The following is a 19,305-nucleotide window of genomic DNA, read 5'->3' on the forward strand; positions in this document are numbered from 1 at the left end:
AATTAAAACAAATGTATTGATATTCAAGAGCAAATTGATTCGAATTATTTTTGTTTTCGTTAAATACAGTATTGTTGAAGGTTTTTATTTGCATTGTGCTACTTTCAATTCAAGAAAATAATTGATTTCTGTAAAACGTAGCGCCACCTATTGGAAATATCAAGCCACATGCCGTTACATCGCATACAAAATGTGACGTCGAGACCACAGGCTCATCTTTCGCGAAATAATAACAAACACAAATCGCTGTCAAAAGCTAAACAGCACGGCAACGGTGCCACATTCTCATTTGTTTCAATACGTACATTTTAGAGTTTTTAAAATATCTCTAAACATCTAAGGAAGGGTTCATTACTTTCAGCTTGTATTGTACCGGCGAAATTAATTAACTATGAAGGACGACACCCAGCAATTTGGTACGTATAGAGGCAAAGCAACCACTCAGAAAGTGTGTTTACGAATGACCTCTTCCTCCACAGATGTAGCCTCACACTTTGTTAGTATCCTGGAAAAGGATGATAGCATTTCGCCCGGCATTGCGGCGATTAAAACGCTGCTGATGGTACTGGAAAAGACCAAATGTAAGCTGTCCTTTCGATTATGCTTCTAAATGCGCTAAATGTACCCCGTAAGTGAATTAACTTGTGTTCCGTTTGCAGTTGATACTGTGCAGGAGTTTCATTCGACACTGCAAGCAGCGGTAGGAGCAATGCGTAAAACGGACAAACCGATGACGTCGGTCGTCTCAGGCACGGAACTTTTCTCACGCTTCATTACGTTGGCCAAGTTTGACGACAAAACGATGGACGAAGTGCGCGAAATTATGCTGAACAGAGGCAAAATGTTTCTGGAGAAGCTGTTGGAAAGTAGGAACGTGATAGCGAAACAGGCCATTACTTTCATCAGCGAAGGATGTGTACGTATGGTTCGAGTTGTAGCATTAGGATCATGAACCGTTATTGTATTTTCGTCTTCTACTCAAATTGCAGCGTATTCTCACACACGCACGATCGCGAACTGTTCGCGAAGCTTTAATATTGGCGGCTCAAAACAACAAACGATTCCACGTATTTGTTACTCACAGCGCTCCGGATCAGCACGGGTAAGGGAACGAAACATATTGCATCCAATATGTGCTTACATTGTGTTGTTCCGTTTGATTCCAATCTAGCGAACAAATGGTACAAGAGCTGGAGAATGCTGGCATCGACTGTACACTCATCCTCGACACGGCCATCGGTTACGTGATGGAAACGGTGGATATGGTACTGGTCGGTGCTGAAGGAGTGGTTGAAAGTGGTGGCATCATCAACCGCATCGGTACCGTAACGATGGCAATCTGTGCAAAAGAAATGAAAAAACCGTTTTACGCACTGGTAGAAAGCTTTAAATTTTGTCGATTGTTTCCACTGAACCAGCGAGATCTACCGAATGAGTATAAGGTAAGTTGGTGTGTGTGTGGTAAGATTAACAAACAAAGGCAATCATATTAAACCGTCGTATTTCTTTTATAAACAGTACAACAAGAAAAATTTAAAGGACACGACAAAGGTTCACCCAATGGTTGACTATACGCCACCCGGATACATAACTTTACTCTTTACCGACCTCGGCATTCTGGCCCCATCAGCCGTTAGTGATGAACTGATTAAATTGTATCTTTAGTTGGCTAATAACGTTTGTATCGAAAACAGCAGACGGACTACGGATGACAGTGAAAATAAAACTACTGTAGATAACGCAATCCATATCCCGGCTGATGATGTGCTGATGACAAACATCAGTGGATTGAGGATCTCCTATGTAGTTGGAGTTTAGAAGAAAATCGTCTAAGCTGGCAGAACTGTTAAGTGATTGGAGATAAACGAGATAGAAGAGAGTGATATACTGGAAGGTGATTGTTACTTCGAAGCCACAGCCTCATAATAACATGTTAACTGATACATAAACTCTGTACAAACTCTTCGTCCGTGTTTGAGAGGAAGACGCTTTTTGATCACGTATGTGTGGAAGAACAATGTAGGACCCATTACAATGACAAGCTATATGAGTTGTACGAAGATCTCCGGTAGACTGGTCATGCGAATGATGCCAGTCGAACTAGCTCTTCCAGAGACAAAAATTGAGATGGATTTATAGTTTCCGCGACGGTATGGATTAATCCGTCCATCAAAAGGATGGGATTATAAGGTTTTATTGGATTTTATAAAGCCTAACTTAATCAATATCGTGTACGCCACTAAGGAGAGGAAAGGATGAGGTTTGGATAAAGGTTAAAGTAAGCTTACGAAAAGAGTTTAATGTTATTTGGAAGTCAAATAGATCGAAAAACCTGTTAAGGGCCGAAGAGAAACGTGAAAGGGACTATTGGAGCCATACTCGGTGCACCGCGAAAGATCGGAGAGGAACGCACGAGGGCTTAAGGAGCGGGAAGAGACGTACAGGGGAACTTGAGAAAGGGGAAATGGCACATCAATGTCACCGAGTAGTTGACCAGCTATAAATAAAGCCTACGCTCGAACCCGCGCATTCGGCATTCAGCATTCGACACCGGACATCATAGTATGGCATTTGGGAGAGAGCAAGTCCCCAAAAGCGTCTGAACACATTTCTAGCAATACAACAGAGCTCTGAAGCAGCGCTGTTGTTTTGCTGTGAGCGAAGCTGTTGTAGCGCTCATGATAAGAAAATAATTGAATATCCTGGTAATTCAATGCATTTAATTTTGCCCGAATTCTAATGTCGTAACGTAATGTCGCTGCTCTGTTGGTAGGGGAAAGGCAGGAGAAAGAGTAAGTCTTTGGGAGGATTTCTTTCAGGTTCGGGAGAAGTTTTACATTTGCCTATCCTACGGATGTCGGTCCCGCATTCCAGTAGTGCTTCCCCGTTCCGGAAGAATTAGGGGGAAACGTCGCTGATTGCTACTTGGTTAACCCGGGGTTAAAAACTTCTCCTGGCCTTATATTAAAAAAAGAGAGAAGAAAAATTAACTCACCGACTTTGGCGAAACTGGTGACGCCCGTCGTCCCAACGCGTTGTCAGCAGATAAAAAAGGCTATCCGTTTGTTTTAAGTAGATCTGACGACGTAGCAAGGACCTGTGCCAGCGTTTAAGATCGGTCATCCCTTCGCGTGATCGACCCAACAACGGCGGATTGCTTGCATCCGGTTTGTTCCTGTCAGCATCAAAAAGTCTTGGCCATTGTAAACTTTTCTTTCATACATGGTATCCGGACACACACACAAATACAAACACCGATGGAAAGGATATTTTCTGTAACTTATACGTTTAATTTATGTAAATATCGCGATATTTAGCTTAACCGGTCACAAACATTCCGGGTAAGTGAGTACATGAGTTGTTGTTTTAACGAGACGAGAAGACAAAAAAAGGGAAGTGGCCTACCGTTTGAGAAAACGTGACAAAGTGTAACACATATTTCTGCGAATGAATCTTTATGCAAGTACATATACAGGCGTCAGTAATTTGTTCGTATTGTTAGTTATGTTCTTGTGCACATATCTGTAGAGTGAAAATGTGCTCAACCCCACGCCACACATGCTAAACTATGTGTGCTTTATGATGAGAAATAGTACGAGGGAAATAGTGGAAACCATCGTTTCACTGTTACGAATAATCGTATCATGTATTGTGCCTATTGCTTGTCGCTGTTGTTGTTATTGTTGTTGCAGTTGAGTTAAATGCCGTGTTTTGCGAGTTTTCGATTTTGATTTTATGGATTTCCTTGGGTCGATATTTTCCTTCGCGATAAGCGAGTGCAATGCGCTCTCAAGCTTAATATACGTTTGGTGCGATAGCCAATATACGCGCGCGAATTGTTATAACGAGAGTAATGAGTATACTGTCAATAAATACACAAGCACTTTGGAACACACGCATGTCCGTCTCTGAGTATGGGTTGTGCCCGCCACTTTCTTCTTCCTTCTTTACAGACCCCTTTTGTTTCCTGATCTTCACATTTCTTCCTCCTCATTCATCTGTCTATTTTGCGTTTGTTCTAATGCACTATACAAAACCATCTCGATTGCTCTAGTCAACTATCACACATCATCGCAAGCACGTTGCTGCAACATTATCCGGCATTCCTCAAATCCATTGTACCAAACTATTCTGTGTACCTCTTCATACATTCGCTTTCATTCACTCGTGCTATGTCCATGCATGCCGCATTCACACACACCCTCATATACTTACCTACAAATTTTGACCACAGTTTCACACTCGATTAAAATACGAATCATCCTACATGATAACCCTACGCGTTGTTCCTCACACCTGGCTTTTCCCTTTCGTTTTCTAAAGCTTACCATATTTGTGTTTGTGCGTTTTCGTTTTTAGCTACTCTGATGTGCGGTACGGCAGGAAAGAATGCGAAAATCGTTAAACATTGATATTGCGGCCACCTGGATCCATTAGGATCCTTTTCGCTGTGGATGAGTTGCATGTCCAGAGCAAATCCAGGGAAGTCAAAAAGCTGCCATTTTGCACTGTAATTTATGGAAGGTATTGATAAAGTAACTTAACTTTCGCTTGCTGAATCCTGTTCCTCTCTGATAAACTTGAGGATTTTCGTTAAAAAAAAGTTACAAACCAAGCTTTCAGTTGGAATATTTTCAAGATTTGATGCTGGTGTTGGACGACCAGATAATTCCATGACTAAAGATGCACTCCTCTAAAGATCAAAAGGTTTTCCTACAACACTCCTGCGATCTATGAAGTTTCCGTTCAAAGGTAAGTGACCTGAGGGGTCACTTCCAGACCCGACCAGCAATCCAGACCTGAACCCGTCAGATTGTTCTAATGTAACGTCTATTGAAGCACTAGTTCACAAAACCAAATCTGGAGACAAACCACAAACCCCATTCGGGTTACCCATTGGTTAGTTGACAACGGCGCCGGTCTTCACACGGCAGAATAAGAGTACAAATCCCATCCGGAAACGTCCCCCCTTACTGAGGACTGACTATCCAATTATGTGGTATCTGCGAGAATAATAATAATAATAATAATGATGTGGGGTCCCTCAAGTCCATTATAATACGTATTAATGATGATCATCATGGACAATACGGGACTGTTTGACTGTTGTTTGGATGAACTTTCTAAACGTAAATGTACGTGAAAAATTTATATCTACATCTAACATAGATTTTCACAGTTTTTCCTGCCGCGCCGTTTGAATTCTACTCAACTAATAACCCCCGCCCCCCATCCATATAACAAATAGATATACATCTATTTGTCTTCCAACCTTTTAACACACACTTTTAAAGATCCTGTACACAATAACCGCGCGGAATCTGTGGCTAACCCTGTAGCAATTTCCAACAGTTTTCCACTACTTGTTCGTTATCTGTCATTTTGTTGTTATGCTCTCACTATCTACTTTCCTAGGTTCTCCTCATTGCTATAAAAAGCACCTTGATCTTAGAATTTAAGTTTTCTTATCTGAACTCTTTTTGTTCCAGTGCATTTCGCAAAGTGCTTGATGCCTATAACGCAATGTAAAGCTTAACAAAAAAAAACATGCAAGCATCAGCTGCAATTTTCCCTTTTGCAGCCCGATATGGAATCCGGCAAAAGGTTCTGCGGGTAGTCTATAGTAACATCCCCCTGGAGATATTGGCAATGGGCATCCTTTTTGCTGGAGGCTACACGCCACTTGAAGCATTAATTAATCGCTGCAACATTGTTAGCCCTTCACTCCACAGCCCACGTGCTGCGGGCCATCCACCGATGACGTCCTTCGCTTTCGCTGTACTCATCATCCCGATGGTGGTGGTGTCCACCAGTCGTCAGTCCTTGGTGCAGAGTAGCAGAGCGTCGACGACACTGTAAATTTCGTCAAAATGGGGCCGACTTTCCGGTTCGTAAGACCAGCATTTGAGCATGAGCCGGTACATTTCTGGCGGCGCACCTTCCGGTGTTGGCATGCGGTAGCCTTCGTCTATTCGTTCACGTGCCATCGAATTGCTCATGCCTGAATAGGGTGTATCGCCACGGCTGAAAATTTCCCACACTAGTATACCGTACGACCAGACGTCGCACAGTGAGGTGTACTTGCCGAAGTTTAATGCTTCCGGTGCGGTCCACTTAATTGGGATCTGTTTCATGCCTCCGGACACTTAAAAATTGAAAGAAAGATTCAATTGGATTTAATTAAACACCAACGACTAATCGGTCTTAGCTGATGTTCGCTTACCTATATATTCTTCCTCCTCCCGGGACATTCCAAAATCGGAAATTTTTACTATATTTTCATTCCCAATCAAACAATTGCGAGCGGCAAGATCCCGATGGATACAATTCTTTGACTCCAGGTAGCGCATACCAGCTGCCGCATCTCGGCACATGCCCATCATCTGCCGCTGGCCAAGGGTGCTTGCATTCTTGCGTAGAAACATTAGCAACGATCCGCCCGCCACCAGCTCCATCACGATCATGATTGGTTGCTTCTGCACACAAATACCAATCAGCTTTACAATGTTCGGATGATCGTACTGCTTCAGAATGCGTCCTTCCTGAAGAAACTTGCGCTTTTGCTCTTCGGGCAGCGTCATTCGACAGGTCTTAACGGCTACGAGCGTATTTTTCGACGATTTCAACTTTGCCTTATACACGTCACCGAAATTGCCACGACCAATCTTGTCCAGCAGAATCACATCATCGTTACTGAGTTCCCAGCGTTCGCGCAACACTGGTTTGCGAAGAACTGCCCCGGAACGTCCCGTGACTGGCAGCTCCGACTGGTACTGATGCACTATCAGCTCTTGTATGCTCGGGAAGGCTGGCCCTTCGAAGCGATAGTGACCCTACAGAAGGCACGCGGTGATGTGAGTTTAAATTTGGATATAGCACGATTTTTTCCTTACCTCTGCTGTCGTTTGCACAATAAAATGTTTGTGTCCGTTCCAGCAGACACTCAGTACTGTTTGGCTTTCGTCATTGCGGGTCGTTTCACGCACCAGAAAGTCACCCTCGTTGCGCAGCAATCGAACCACTTCCTCGCGGGGCAGGACACCGTGGAACCATTCCTCCTCATGCAGCGGGCGGTTTGTCGATAGAGTCATCTAGGAAATGGTCATGGAAGGGCATAATGTATAACGTTGACATTTTTGGCAGATTTTTGTGCTAATGTGAAGATATACGGAAATACAGACATAGCAGATGTTGTTGGTGGATAGTGAAAGCAAACTGAGTGTTCAACCAGTGGGTAAACTGGGAGCTTTTTCTCCAAGTTTTCTCTCTCTCTCTCTCTCTCTCTCTCTCTCTCTCGATTTTGTCCTAACATGCCTATCAAGTTCTTAAAAAGTTTATGTGGGCTAGATCATCCGAGGCCATTTTCATGACAAGACTAGCCTACAATCGCGACCTTCCTCAGCTTTGGACATAATTTATGTATTAGAGACGCTTGCGAGTACTATAAAGGTTCTAAACAGTCATAACTTCATCTCGAGAAGTAATCTCATGCGAATGGTTGGCAGCCAATAATTTGTTTTATCGTCCATATTGTTGTCTGTCGAAGTTGAATTTCAATTGATGATGTTTGGGACGACTTCGAAGGTGCGAAGGATCCCACAGTCCCAGAGAACTAAAACATAAAAACGTAAACGTATCGTTCATCTGTTATTTCTTCTAGTACGCCACTCCCTTAACGCCTTAACATTGAATGAAAACAATCTTCCTTCGCAGCTCAATTTTGCACCGTGTTTGTGTAAAACGCTCGTACCGCAACCGTCTTTATGATCACCGATACTAAAAAGACCGATGGCCGAAAGGGTCATCAATTAACGTCTGCTGTACCAGCCGCCTGTCAGCAGCAGGAATCGTGATCGTGAAATAAGTCACCCATTAGCATGATCTTGTTCGCCATCCAACAACACAGCACGTACATGGTAGAATCGTATAGATAGACAGGGCATCACTTTTAAACCGATGCCAAGTTGGCAAACGTATATGATACTGTCTGGATAATCAAACAATCATGCTATGATCGATCGGTAGTATTTTCATTCCAAGCAAAATATGAATTCATGTCAAAGATTGACTATTTTAAGGAACATCAATTTGATCAATCTGATTTCCCTTCTGTGTTATTTTCGACGGTGTGACGCCATGCATGTTGTTTCGCTAGTAGAATTGAGGTCAACGCTAAATTAAATTTTAATATTTAATAGGGACGGATAAAGGGATTGGCTGGAAAAGTGTGTATTGAGAACCGGCTGATGTCAAGGCCAAGGAACAATCGAATGTAGTGCAATTTGTATGTTGGAAGATTAGGATGGGCTTAGCTATGACGCCACATCCTTTTGATAGATCTTGTAGTATAGTACGCAATGTCCGTTATTTGTTAAATGTATTTTCGGTCGTTAACGTATTTTAAATTTAAGTCTTGAGACAACTTTGAGAACCGAAAAGGGTGATTAAAATATTTTTTATAGCTTTGCATCCGCTCACGCACCCCACAAAAAATAATGACTTCTGCTGGTACTGAATAATGAGATGATTTTTATGTTTTATTGCGTCTGCTTCGCTTCTGTGCGAAGTATGGAATGATGGAGCACGTCAACACTTTTCGAATGGAAACGCTTACCATCGCCTTAGTAACTTCGCCCAGTATCTACAACAACCGTCCACCCACGCGGGGACAGCCGCATGCGAAGGGAAATCGGATCGACCAGAGAGCCAAGAGCAGCCAAGACGCGAAGTACATACGTATGGAACACGTACATAAGTTTTGGTGTGTTTGTGTACGACGTAAGAAAAAAGTACACACGTAAGCGTTTGCCCGTGAATGCAAGGATCACACATTTTACATACAGTACGTGGGGCGTGACGTATTTTCCACAGTTCCACCCATTGACGGCATCGATGACGGCCGAAGGGAATATTTTTGGGTGCGGAAAAACAGGAAAAAAAACGAACGAACAAAGAGATTGAATGGAAGGCAAAAAGGTGAGGCGAAAGACGATCGTTACTTTGCTTCGAAATAAAAGCATTAGTATCTATATGATGTTCTGTTTGGAATGGGACGTTAGAAATGCATCTGTTGCCATATTACTAAGTGTATGTAGCCACCAGGGTTGCCATTTTTGTCAGCATTCTTAACAGGATTTTGCAAACCATGAGCAAAATTTTTGTCATTTTACATTTTTCTGGAGATATACTTGTTCTTTCTAATAAATTTAATGCACTAAAAACAAAACTAGTTTAAACTTCATGAAAAGGATAACAACTTCTCTACTGAAGGTTTCTAAAGGTGCTGCCCGGCTTAGATCACATGTATCTTGTTTAGGATAGGAAGCATGAGCCAGATGCCCTTACTTGAGGCTCATTTTATTTCGAAATCTTTGCTATGTGATTTTAACTGGTCATAATACCAAAAGAAAAATCTGCAATTTTGCTGCAAGTTTATGGTTCAATACTAAAGGCAGTGTAAAAATAAATCATTCACCGAAATGATTGGATATTGGCAACGGAAGGTAATAACAACCAGAACCAGATAAACATGTCTCTTGACTGAAACTTTGGCAGCATCGGATATGTTAGCGTTGAACTCTTCAAAAATTTCCCTTTGCTTCGATAAAGTCCTACATTCCCACTACTCTAAACATTAACGTAATCTGTATCTACACAAACCGGGTGATCAGGAGAGGTGATGTGAGGGATTCCACGGTTTGTGGACAGTTTTAAAATTTGAAATAAAAAAAAGAAATAATAATATACCAGATTGATGAAATCTGTAATAGAAAAATACCTTACGGCAACCCTGATAGCTAAATATTATCATGTCAGCAAATGAATTTTTATGCCTTCAATTCTCAAACCATGTTTACCATCAGCAGCGTTCGGATGCGTTTCTTGCGCACCGGAGGCCGCGGCGGGAATAAGAAGTTGTGATAGACGCTATCGGTTTCGTACGAGGAGGTTGTCGATGCGGTTGTGCTGATCTCAGTACTGCTCATGTTTGCACAATTTGGTAAACTTTCTCGTTGAATCTAGAAGATTTTCCCCGTATGATCACATGCACACACGTACGGACACACACGATCGATGCAGAATGCTTCTATTGGTTATGTAGTCACTTTCACTGCGCCTAATAATTGCAACTTGCGATCGGAAGGGTCTCTTGCACACTTAGAAGGTTGCAACAATTTTACATTTGGTGTGTGTGTTTTCACTTTTTACAACATTTTAGTTCCACTTAATGTGGAAACATTTGAACGATTCCGACCGAAACAGGCTGTATGCAGCCGCGCACCTCTATTCATGATGGTAGCTCATTTTTCACTGACCGTCATAACCGCCGGGGGTGACACGATCGTGCGCATTTTTTTGCTTTCGCTCTGGATCGGACGTGAAAAATGATCGAGCGTGGTGAGAAAGAAGAGAGTGTTGTGTAAAACAAAGAGATGCTGTGTGCAAAGATTGTGAGTTTCTTAGCGTAGGTTTGAACATTCAAATAGCGATGCAAAAAGAGCCGAGGACTGAAACTAAAATGGGGTTTTTATACCGATCGTGAAAATCCGCTACATCGTGTGCTGGTCTATGTGTAGGTCTAGGTTGACGAACACGGTACGGTTTTAGATAGTTTGTGATGATGATTGGGATGTAAAACATAGAAGTAAAATTATCAATAAGACGAGCTTCTTGTACCACTACAGAAACGTTTATGATAATATATGAGAACCGCTTTACTTTACAGCAGGGATCTTCAAACTTTTCAATGCAAGGGCGCTAACACTTGAAATGCTTGAATTTGTTTATTTATTTAAATAATCTTACTACGCAAAATCAGGATGTTTGTTTAAGAAACCGAAAATTGTTTCTGATGACGTAACTGCAAATGACTTTGATTATAAACAGAATTTTATAATGTTTACTACAAACTACAAAAATTCAGCAACAATCATGTCCTTCTTCTTGATTCGTGTGATTCTGCTTGTAGAATCCAGCACCCTGAGCATTCCAAAAGTAATCCACAAGACTTAATCACGGTAATCTCATAGGCTATTATATTTAGACCATAATTCCCAGCTTCAAATATGAATGTTTAAGACACCAAAGATGTAACAATACTGACCAAATTTCTGCTTGACCATATTCCATTCAAAATTGTATTACGAATTACTGTCGTGCGAAAAGACGCCATATTTGTGCATTATCAGCAACTTCTTGCAGTTTTCATCAAATAACTAAGATCAAACTAATTTTATCAGATGAGCAAATCAGTACAAAAAAACAAAAAACAAATAAGTGGACGCGAATAATCAAACAGTAATATGCGGTTCGTATTATTGGTGTACGGAGATTAAAATTCGCAGACCCCTGCTCTACAGGATGATGCTTGATAGACAGCATTTGGTTCCGTTGTCGTAGGATTGCAGCATCAAACACGTTTTGCACACTACTGTGTGTGATGGCATGCTAATGTCGTGCTCATGATGTGATTCAGTCTTTACCACAAACTTCAACATGCTAGCAGTTCACGCGCCGAAGCGCGTTTACTGTGTGTGTCTGAGTCTTTATGAGAGAGTTGAGATGAGTTTCTTGTTTTTTTTGCTCATAGGTAAACATATTAAAAATAAAATTAAATCATTGCACGATAGGGAAATCTGTTCGCAAGCGCGCACATGTTCGTCTGATTTACTGCTGTCTCGCGGAGAATCCCTCCCCATCCCTCGCTTGCATCAGTATGGCAGCGGACGGCGTCGATTCTAAAAGCGTTGATCGCAATTGGGAATGTTTGAACCTGCCCTTCAGATCGGAAACCGATGGCACTCAGGGCTTGGAGGAGAATAAAATATATATGAGAATAATAGCTCGATAAAATCGTCAGTTTTGAATGTCAAAGTAGTGGACGACGATTGTGTCCGCTGGGAAAGGTCACTACGGAACGCATACGAAGCAGACGATCTTGGTGATAGGTGACGAAGAAATGTGCGCAAAACGAAAAGATCGTTCTAACGTTGCTTATTAGATTCTATGCCATATAGTTGCGCAGGCACCGGTGGTGGCCCTCAAATACCGACGTCTTGCCGAAATGGGGGGAAGTTGTGCAATTGGTCTCAATTTCTCGGCGATTACGTATCCTCGAGCGAAAGTGCAATAGAGTGTGATCCTTAAAATTATTTGGGTCAAAACACAGACCATCTTTATGATTGGTTGGTATGCGAAGAATGGTTGACTAACTGCTTTTTATCCACCGACAAGGCTGAAGCTGACCGTAATTACGAAAGTTTGTATAATTTAACCAATTGAATAATTTTATCAACAGAATGTGTTAGTAGTGAAATAACATTGGTAAAACATTTTAAAAATTTTTCATTCTACAGTTAAAGTAAAATTAAGGAAGCAAATTATTTACTAAGAGAAGGCGTCCAACGGAAGATAGTTTTAAACAACTAAATACAACAATAACTTGAATAAACACAAATCTACAACTGGCAATGAAATACACATAAACAAGCAAGTTCCGGTCCCATGCAATCTAAAAACATGCACATACAATACTCACACTCACACTGACGTCACCCTCGGAAGAATTGATTAATTTATGGGGTTTGATCGTTAGCACATCGATATCTTCGTACTCTAGATTGATCATCTCCGAAAGGGCCCATTGTTGGACATCAAGTTTTGCACAGTCCTCCTCGCCATGGTCACCTTCGCAGATGTCAATCTCGGGAAATTCTTTCCTAAAGTCCAACACCGTACGACTTGGATGTATTCCACCAGCACCACTACCCGATCGAGGCACAATTCTTTTCGAACACGTACGGCAAACTTCCGGTGTGGTCCATCGATCTGCTGGGACAGATGAACTGCTAGGGGATTTTTTGTGCACCAATTTTGTCAGTCGATCGCGCAGATTGCTCTTCAAACTAGGTCCCTCTTTATTACCCCGCTGCGCTGTCGACGACTGCTCCGAACGACATTCTTCCTGGGCAGAATCTTGCGCCTTATTATCCTCATTGCGGGATACAATTAGTGGAACGCAGTAATCGCCGGTGGAATTCAAATCGGTTGCTGTTATGCTATCAACTATCTGCTGCTTTCGTTCACCGTCGGAAAAGGTGAATCGAATCGAAAGCAAACCTTGCCGATCCTGATCCACTATCAGATCATGCTTTTCTTCAGGTCGATCTGACCGCAAGGTAAGGTTGAGGGATGAATCCTTAACCTTGTTCGTGGAATGGATCAATTCGCGCCAAGTTGCACGGACTGTTTGCGAGAAAGATGTTCCAAGTCCACCAGATCTTGGACCGGTGCTATGTTCGGGTGAAGGTCCTGCATGTTCTTCGGCAAGCAGTTCGTCTTCGGAAAATGCTTGCTGAGGATGGAATGGTTGCTGACGTTGCTGGGCATCACCACCACTGCCACGTTGCTGCCGTTGGTGTGCGTTGCGGTTCGCTTTCGATGCTTTGCGTTTTTTCTTTTTGCGACCGACAGAAGAGGAACTGTTTGGAACGCGTTCCGCTAGTGATCGATCGGTAGATGGACTTGCTGAGTCGGTATCTTTCATGAGCCGAAACTGTCGTTGAGTGTGGTGGGCTGTAATACGATTTCTCAGCCGTCCCGAAAAACTTTCCCCTTGATCGGGCGTATCGGGGGACACGGAACGATCTGCCTTATCGTTTTCCGTTTTCGAGCCCTTGATGCGACGTTTGATCTTCTCTCGAAAGCTGTTCATCTTCTCGAACGCCATCGGTGGTTTTGTGGAATTAGAAAGGTTCGCTTGCTGTACCGAAGCTCCAGGACGCAGCGTTTGGACGCGAATGTATTCGTATTCTTCGGAAAGCCGAGCTGCCAAACGTTGATGTTCGTCTAGCTTCTGGTTAAGCGCATCGATGTTATCCAAATGTCGTTCGATTGACGACTTCCACTGATCTTCCAACGTTTTTGAAGGACACGATTCAAGCGTAGGTAAAGAGCCTTCCTTTCTCATCGTGAGATACTTGGCATCAGCCTCCATATCTTCTGCAGATCTTTGTGTCCACGAATCACGGACAGTTGCATCTGAAGGTGACAAATCCCGTCGTTGATTGTCGTCAAAACTTTCCTCCCGAAGCAAATTGTTTTTGGAATCGTTCAAGTCATCTGCAGTGCTACAACTGCCACCATCATCGTCATCGTAATGTTCGTCTGGAGCACGATACTGGTGGTGGTGTCGCTTATTTAGCAAATGCATTTCACTGTCCTCGCTACTGCCTTGCGTGCGCAAGCGTCTGTAACGTGCCACATTGTTGCGATGATCCGTGTTAGTGGGGTTAGGTAGTTCGGATTCGCCAAAGCTTTCGTCCGCTGTGGATGCGAGCAGCGGTTGCTTGCGACTGCAGCTACTAATGTTAGTATACTCAAACGACTGACCCACATCGAGCTCTTGCAACAGACACGCCTCCATGTCCACGTAAACGTTCGACAGTCGATGGTCGGAATCGTTTCCGTCGGGAAGGAGCTCTGCGTATGTAGGAACATCGGACTCATCTGACCGGATAGGGTTAGAAGCGGGCCGTGCATGTTCATCATCGCCGGAAGCAATTTGTACACGATCACACGCGAACACAGACGAACACAAAAGATCAGCACTGTCAGCACTAGTTACCGTTGACGTTGTTCCTCGATGCTCCTGTTTTGGAGTCTGTGCTGGGGTTGGTCCTGATCGTGGTGTCTTACCCGAGGAGTTCGATCCTGAAACGGTTGGCGGCCCTGATTTGCGCCTTAGTTGATCCATTAGCATCGACATCACACCACCACCGTTACCACCACCACCACCAGTGCGCAAGGAGAAGAGACCCAATGCGGTGGAGGTATGCTGAAGTGAGTCCACCTAAACGTGTTTCCCACATAAAATGATGATAGATGATAGATATCAAGCACCAAACATGAAAGTCCACAAAAAGATGTTTAAGATTGGGATGAAGAATGTTTAAAGAATAGACTAGTAAGATACAGAAGATGGTGGCTTCACGTTAGTTTTCAAAAAATCAAACCCCGTAAAAAAACCATCACCATTCAAATGATGCATTATGATACGAAAGATTTGAAGGGAGTAATGTGGTCTATGCTTTTACGTTTACGGTTCCAAAATCGGTTCACACACAAAACACGCAACGTTGGGGAGAACACACTTACCGATAGATCCTGACTGACAGACTTTTTGTTCTCGATTAGATGCTCTACGGAAAGGTCATCACAACCGGACGGTAGTTCCTCACAGCCCACTTCATTTAGCGCCGAGCGGATTAAATCGACCAGCTTGAGCGTTTGTCGTTCTTGGCAGCGTAGTGTATTTAGTTCCTTTGATGATCTGCGTGCAAAACAAACAATCGAATTAAAGCTTTATGCATGTTTTTTCTCCTGTTGCTCGTGTTACTTACTTGTTGGCGGTTTGATCTTTTCCAAGCACACCGTTACTATTGGAACCGTTTAGTATCGGTGTTGATGGCTTCGTACCGGGTGTACTTACTGGACTGACCGCTGGGCTGCTGCCATTCGTTCCATTCGTCTCACTGCACAACTTATTTTGCCGCTCCTGTAGATCTTTGATTGTACTCTCGAGTTCTGTTTGTCGACCGCGCAACCAATCGACGGTAAGGTTGTCAACGGTCAGTGTGTTGGCCTGCAGTTTACCTAGACTATCTTCGACGAGGCTTTCGTCAAATTGGAAAATGACCGGTGCAGTTGGTGAGGTCTTGTGTTTCTCCGTAAACTCGCGATACTCTTCGGTGGAATTTATGCCCGCTATGCTCGACTCGATGCGCTGCTGTATGTCGACGAACTTTTCCGACGTCATGTCACTCAGCTTTGCAATCTCTTGTAGCAGGTTGCTCCTGAAAACGGGGAAAGGTCGTATATGAAATGTTGGTTGCTAAATTTGGTTGGAAACTATGAGAGAATGTCCGACACGGATAGTCAATAACTAATAAGGTCTACGCCATGACAGAGTTGAGACTTCTAAGTTTCAAAGCCGCTTACAGCAAAGCCTGTGTAAGTCTATACGATGATATAATTTCTTACTCATTTTCGCTGAATGCCTTGACTTGGTGACCTAAAGAAGATCTTTTAGCTGCATTCGAGACCAAGATCGGAAAATTAGAAAGATTTTTGGCCTCGTAGATTTTGAACGATAATGGAGCAGCTAATGAAATGGCAAAGTATATGACGACCTCACTATTGGGCAACAAAAAGGCTACCCATATTCCGATGGCATGATTATGATCATAAGTTTTAAAAGGACATCCACAAGGCGATCGGTCCAAACAGAAATGGATTGACGGCATTGACGCGTCCACCAGTTTAGAGAACTTATGCAGCATACCAAAGCCTTGATAAGTAAGTCAGTTAATTCTACCAAGAAAATCAAGCATAAAACTAGCATCGCTAACCAAACAGATTCTTTAAAAAACTGTTCTTCACCGATACCTACTTAGAATCTAATAAATCATGCTCATGATCATAACGATCGATTAGATGTGAAAAACATTATTCAAATTCATCAATACCGACTGGTGAACTGGTTATGAGATAAGAACTATTTGCAGCCCTTACGCCAAGGACCAATGCCGCGTGCCGGAATGACTTTCATAAATTAGATTGGTTGCAGCATGATTTGACTGTACTGCGAATGGAAATGGCAGGAAATAAACATGACAGGGATACCGACAAGCGCTCAGCTCCAGCTATTCCCTTTTTACGCTTCTTCCAGCCGCTGCTCCACAGCATTATCCACCTTTGGCCGGATGTTAATCAAATTAATTCCAGGCAATCCCAATTCCAAATTACGCTTCGGGCGGCCTTTCCATAGGTGCAGGAGGGCCGACCGGTGCGCGAGCAGCGCATAATTTGCTGACTAATTCTGGTCGACTACCGTACGTGTATCCGGGAAAGCTAGCATGGTTTGGCCCCAGTCGAGCTGGTCGTCTGCATTTAATGGACCGCACCATACCATTACTTACCACGCCTGAATGAAACCTTCCTGAAGGGATTGCTGGTGTTCGAGCAGTCCGGGCAGCAGTATCGTCCGAAAATCCTTTTCCACCTCGACCGCCTCGGAGATGAGCAGGACGTACTCGTTATGCGCTTGATGCAGCTTCCGGCAGGCCTTCTGGTACTTGTCTATGACATCGTCCAGCTTCCGTCCGGATCGGCCGGCTGAAATAAGGGAAAAGCGGCAATGGAAGGGGGTCAACTTTAACAATAAACAAACAGTTCGTAGAGGCGCTGCTAGTCGACATGTACAAATCGTGTGCAGGGACTGTGACATTGTCAAGCATGCCTGCAAGTGGGACCGTGTTGGGGAGATACACACAGCATACTGACTTACATTTGATGTGCTCCTCGAACCGACCCCGCAGCAGTTTGTAGTAGTCTAAATGCTTCTGGTACTCGCTTTTCTTTCGTGCAACGTCCTCTGTGAGCTGTAAAGAAGGAAGATTAGGTGAAAATGTTAAATTATTAAGATTTAATTTTATATACAATCATAGGTAATTTTTTTTTGCAAATCCAAATCTGTTTTCTCGCAGAGGAAATATACAAACATTTTACTTAACACATAAATAACTGCCCTTACAACAACTCTGACATATTCAAATCGTTTCAGTTTATGCAAATCTATGCACAGTCCTTGCTGTTGGCAACGATAGCTGTCCCCACGAGTGGTGTACAATAAACTGTCCCTGGTGTACCATAAATCATAGTGCAAACTTCGCCCTCGCATTGATGTCACGTAGCGGAGATTTGATTTAACCTTTCTCCTCGATTCATCCCGACCTTTACCCTTTGTTCCGGATAGCGGCGGTTTGTTGGTTTCCGTGTTTTATTTTTGCCTCCCCAATCCAGGCTATCAATTTGAGTGTGCGTGATTGGGATCCATTTGAATGCAATTTCCAAATGCAGTTTGCACAAAACGGTTCACATTGCTATGCCCAACCCGTTTCCACCGATCGATTCAATCCTTCCGTTTGAATCAGAATCGGTCCTTGTGTGTGCAGTGTGGAAAATCCTGGCTCGATAGCGCGCGTTCGTTCACTAGCTGGTTTGCGGTCAACCCAGGGACACCACATTCGAACGGGATACCACAGTCGTCCGATGATGCACTGGTGATTGAAATGGTTGTTTTTTTTTTACGTTCGTTGGATAGCCATGCCCGGAGTTGGCAAAAAAGGAAATAACGAGAGTAATTTTCAACACGTTACTTGTGACGAAGATGGATGATTCAACATCGGAACAAACTTGAAATGAAATGAACAAACGCGGTCTTAAATTACATTGTCTGCCCGTTCTAGTTCCAGTTGTCGCAGCAACTCTGGTCAAGAGCACATTTTTTATTATATGGAAACAATGACAGCCAAGCGATTAAAAGAGCTGAATGGTCTTTTTTTCTGTCCGATATTGGTTTATCGTTTGCTCTGTAGAAATGAAACCTTATTTTGCCGTTGACCATTAAGCTCTATAAATTTTAAGCTCTTCGTCCAAGTAATGTTACTCGAATGGGGTTACTATTTTGGAGCATGGCCAATTCTTGCATTAAATATCTTATGAAGTGTCGAAAGGGTTTGGTAAAACGAGAAAACTCATCGGGCTCGTGAGGAGCCATATTTGTATGGCTCTTTAACGTGGCATTAAAAACTAGACTGATGTTTGAGGTTTTTCATACAATTATTCTGTGTCCTGGCGAACGACATAGATATGCGTGATTATTTAACAATTTATGTCACGTAAAGACAAAATATTAAATCGTTAACATTTGAATTAAACCAGCTCCAATTGATGATTTGTTCATGAGGCGACTGTCCGCCAGTCGGCACTCAAACGTGTGATATTAATGATGCAGAGAGCAAGAGGTGCCCAAAGTCAATAAAAGTTCAATAAGGAGATATCCAAAGCGATATCTTGAGGTGTCCAAAGAATAGTGTGTCTAGAACGCTTTAAGGACTGTGGAAACATGTGAAGTTGTGTGAGTCATGGAACCCCTGTAGGTGACCGGGACTTGCATGTGTCGACTTGTTCCTTGGTAAGTCAAACGTGCGGGTTGTAGTGACCTCAGTTTGTCAAGTCATTGAGCCTACTCTTCTGGGATCTGCAGGGGCCCTTCGTGTAAGAAGACCTTGGTAGATCATTTTACTGGTAGATGAAATGCGCTGCAGCGAGATGCAATTTGTCTGCCCACCAGCCCACCAGCACCGGCCCTCATCTGTTCGATGGGCGGTGGGTCTGAAACATCCTGACGTAGAGAGATAATCACTCCGAGTTTTTCTCGGAAACATTCTGATTACTGGAGAA

At 43.1% G+C, this 19,305-nt stretch overlaps 3 protein-coding genes across 8 annotated transcripts in view; 2 read left to right on the forward strand and 1 right to left on the reverse strand.

Annotated features, from left to right (window-relative positions):
- The window catches only part of LOC126558700 (probable G-protein coupled receptor Mth-like 5), a 200,865-nt gene that overhangs the window by 120,764 nt on the left and 60,796 nt on the right, over window positions 1-19,305 (forward strand). The window lies entirely within an intron of this gene.
- Window positions 392-1,665, forward strand: LOC126567229 (translation initiation factor eIF-2B subunit alpha). Its single transcript, XM_050223462.1, has 5 exons — window positions 392-581; window positions 660-916; window positions 990-1,102; window positions 1,172-1,442; window positions 1,519-1,665. Exons 1-5 carry the CDS (start codon window positions 392-394, stop codon window positions 1,663-1,665), a joined length of 978 nt encoding a protein of 325 aa, XP_050079419.1.
- The window catches only part of LOC126556681 (tyrosine-protein kinase Fer-like), a 51,297-nt gene continuing 37,659 nt past the window's right edge, over window positions 5,668-19,305 (reverse strand). The window contains exons 3-10 of one of the 6 annotated variants that reach the window (XM_050212101.1): window positions 17,348-17,441; window positions 16,980-17,175; window positions 15,402-15,854; window positions 15,157-15,331; window positions 14,627-14,851; window positions 6,894-7,091; window positions 6,224-6,833; window positions 5,668-6,145 (exon numbers count right to left, since the gene is read on the reverse strand). In XM_050212101.1, coding sequence (XP_050068058.1) covers window positions 5,817-6,145; window positions 6,224-6,833; window positions 6,894-7,091; window positions 14,627-14,851; window positions 15,157-15,331; window positions 15,402-15,854; window positions 16,980-17,175; window positions 17,348-17,441 — 2,280 coding nt within the window. In that variant the 3' untranslated portion in view covers window positions 5,668-5,816. Of the gene's footprint in view, window positions 6,146-6,223; window positions 6,834-6,893; window positions 7,092-9,857; window positions 10,024-12,538; window positions 14,852-15,156; window positions 15,332-15,401; window positions 15,855-16,979; window positions 17,176-17,332; window positions 17,442-19,305 lie in introns of those variants that run through there. The other 5 variants (XM_050212099.1, XM_050212100.1, XM_050212104.1 and 2 more) reach the window with 5 other exon arrangements.

The sequence above is a fragment of the Anopheles maculipalpis genome, chromosome 2RL (genome assembly GCF_943734695.1).
Source record: "Anopheles maculipalpis chromosome 2RL, idAnoMacuDA_375_x, whole genome shotgun sequence".
Classification (NCBI taxonomy): Eukaryota; Metazoa; Arthropoda; class Insecta; order Diptera; family Culicidae; genus Anopheles; species Anopheles maculipalpis.